Source organism: Sinocyclocheilus rhinocerous, unplaced genomic scaffold (genome assembly GCF_001515625.1).
Source record: "Sinocyclocheilus rhinocerous isolate Xijiao unplaced genomic scaffold, SAMN03320098_v1.1 scaffold371, whole genome shotgun sequence".
Lineage (NCBI taxonomy): Eukaryota > Metazoa > Chordata > Actinopteri > Cypriniformes > Cyprinidae > Sinocyclocheilus > Sinocyclocheilus rhinocerous.
Window position 1 is genome coordinate 334,461 of NW_015624205.1, and position 2,673 is coordinate 337,133.

The 2,673-nt window shown below is 32.5% G+C and overlaps 1 protein-coding gene across 5 annotated transcripts in view; it reads right to left on the reverse strand.

Moving 5' to 3' along the window:
- Nucleotides 1–2,673, reverse strand: part of LOC107739443 (uncharacterized protein KIAA0232-like) — a 38,947-nt gene that overhangs the window by 7,693 nt on the left and 28,581 nt on the right. For all 5 annotated transcript variants that reach the window (XM_016551579.1, XM_016551564.1, XM_016551550.1 and 2 more), the window contains exons 3-5: nucleotides 2,241–2,381; nucleotides 1,661–1,730; nucleotides 1,456–1,543 (exon numbers count right to left, since the gene is read on the reverse strand). In XM_016551579.1, coding sequence (XP_016407065.1) covers nucleotides 1,456–1,543; nucleotides 1,661–1,730; nucleotides 2,241–2,381 — 299 coding nt within the window. The remainder of the gene's footprint in view (nucleotides 1–1,455; nucleotides 1,544–1,660; nucleotides 1,731–2,240; nucleotides 2,382–2,673) is intronic.

The following is a 2,673-nucleotide window of genomic DNA, read 5'->3' on the forward strand; positions in this document are numbered from 1 at the left end:
GGGAGGGGTTTGCTCCGAACTTGCTTGGAACGAATTGTTTCGAAATCATTGGCAAATGACTCTAATATTAAATGTATATTCTGAGAAAATTACAATGTTTTCTGACCTTAGATGCATTTAAACCTGTTGTAGGTGACTCCGACACAATATTAGGACACTTTAAAATACCATATGACCTGCTCTTTAACTAGTTAACTAAGGTTAACTAATGAGATATTATTGTAAAGTGTTACCTATTGGTCTTTATAATTCTTTTGCACTTTAATCTGTGTGAAATTATTTACTTTATACATTTTTTGTGTATTGCTTTATTGTATTTAAATGTTCAGTTTCTTTCTGTTATAAGAAAAAAGTTATTAAACCTGTTATACTTTATTATGACAACACTTTTTTGCAACTAAATTTAAATACCGTGATAATACCGTATACCGTGATAAAAGCATCAGCAATTAATGAAAATTTGATACCGTCACATACCTATAATAAGCAACAACAATTGTTGCCTTTTTTCTCATCTCCGTTTATGTTAGGCAAGAACTAGGGTTGGATGACAATATCATAACGATATTCACAATAAAAATGATGATCAGCTCAGGACATTTTTACTCTATATCTAACAGCGTATCACAGCAGAAATAAACAGGATGACAGCCAGTCAGTGCATGCAGCTAATAAGTCTGCATGTTCTGCGTCTGTAAATGAATGGCGTGATTTTGTTTACAACACAAACTCAAACACAAGTGACATTCACAGTGTTTTCAGCATCTGCGTCTCAATATATAAGAGCTGCTCTGAGATATGTTGGCACATCTTATGTTGTATAGCATTTTATTTGACAAAAAATAAAAATGCAATGTTTTGTTGTAAATTGTTATTTTAATTTTAAATTACATTTTAAAATATTGATTCAATTGTATTATTTCATTTCATTAGATATCATTTTTGTATTAAATTTGTATTAAATCATTAAACAGAACCCAGCAAAAAAATAAAATGAAAAACACAGAATTTAGGGGGGAAAACGGATTTCATGGGACCCTAAATTAAAAGGTAGCTCACTCTATGGAGTTTAATTGTGAACAAACAAGTTATGTTTACGTTCATTCTCAAGGTCTATAAACATGTGGAAAGCATTTCCTTCCCAATGAATGGTAAACGAATATTGTGATAAATATCAATATTGTATGATATGGAAAAATATGTTGTAATAATATATTTGGCCATATCGCCCAACCCTAGCATGAACACTCACTAGACTCTCAAAAAAAAAAACTGCCCATTCACTGAGGCATGCTTTTTATTTAGACTATTTATTTAATCATAGGCTTTTCTGGTTTAATAAAGGCACATAACAACATCAGTCCTATTGCTCTAATTAATTACATGGAAATCATAACCCCAGCTGTACAACAATCCACATTATTACATTACAGACTACAAAGTTTAATTACTTACATCTCAACCTGGTCCTTAGAAGAAAATGATTCATCTGGTTCAGGAGACTGAGATACATCAGATTTTTTATTTCCTTGCTTTTCTTTTTCTGTAAGATAATAATAGCAAAGCAATATAATTGAAGTACTGCCATTAAATTGTTACAGCTGCAAGACAACGCCATTTTTGCATTAACCTGCATGACTCAGAAAATATGCAAACCAACCTTTCTGTTTGTTTTGAATATCCTTGAGTTTAGAGCATAGCTCCTCGACCAAGCTTTCAATTCCAGAATTCTGAAGGAGAACAAAAGAGTAATTTTACTTGCAATTTCAGGTGAATATTTAATCATAGTTCTGTCACGGAAACAAAAATCAACTGTTTTCTTCAAAAACAAGGTATTAAATATGAAATTATTACTCTCTTTGATTAGAAAGCTCCAAATATACACAAAATGAAAACAGTAACCATATAAAATGTCAACTGTGTAATATATAATTTGCTGAATACATCTGAACTAGCTCTGGTGATTTTTTTTTTTTTTTTTTACAGAAATAAGCATCATCACTGTAAAAGGCTTTGAGGCAAAGGCAAAGCATATCAATGACTTTCACAAAAAGTGGATCTGAGATACTGCCACATTACTCAAACTCTGATTGGCATATTACAGAGTCTTAATGAGGAGAGCTATTCTTGACCGCTTAACCAATGTTTGCTCTACTAATTCCACAACACACAAAAGTACACTAATTGCAATTTAGCAGTGAAAATGGTTGTGGCAATACAAAATAACACACTGATCTTACTTCATCAGATGCTGAACGCAAACATTGCACAGCAGCTTGTTTCTTCATCTCTTCAAGAGTAAGGTCAGTCCCTCCCTTCCTCTTGCTCTTCCCCCATTTCTTCCCTGTTCCCTTCTCCCAGCCCAGGAAGATGTCATTTTCCTGCGCACAAGGAAGACCAGGAGTTGATTGCTTAGTATTAATTAGGGCTGTGCGATATTGAATAAAAATGCGATATGCGATACCTTGTTAAAAAATGCGATATTCGATACGATATTGCTTAACGTGTGTAAAATCAATTTCAATTATATTTTAAAGGGGTCATATGATGCGATTTAAATTTTTCCTTTCTCTTTGGAGTGTTACAAGCTCTTGGTGCATAAAGAAGATCTGTAAAGTTGCAAACTAAAGTCTCAAATCCAAAGAGATATTCTTTATAAAAGTTAAGAGTCAA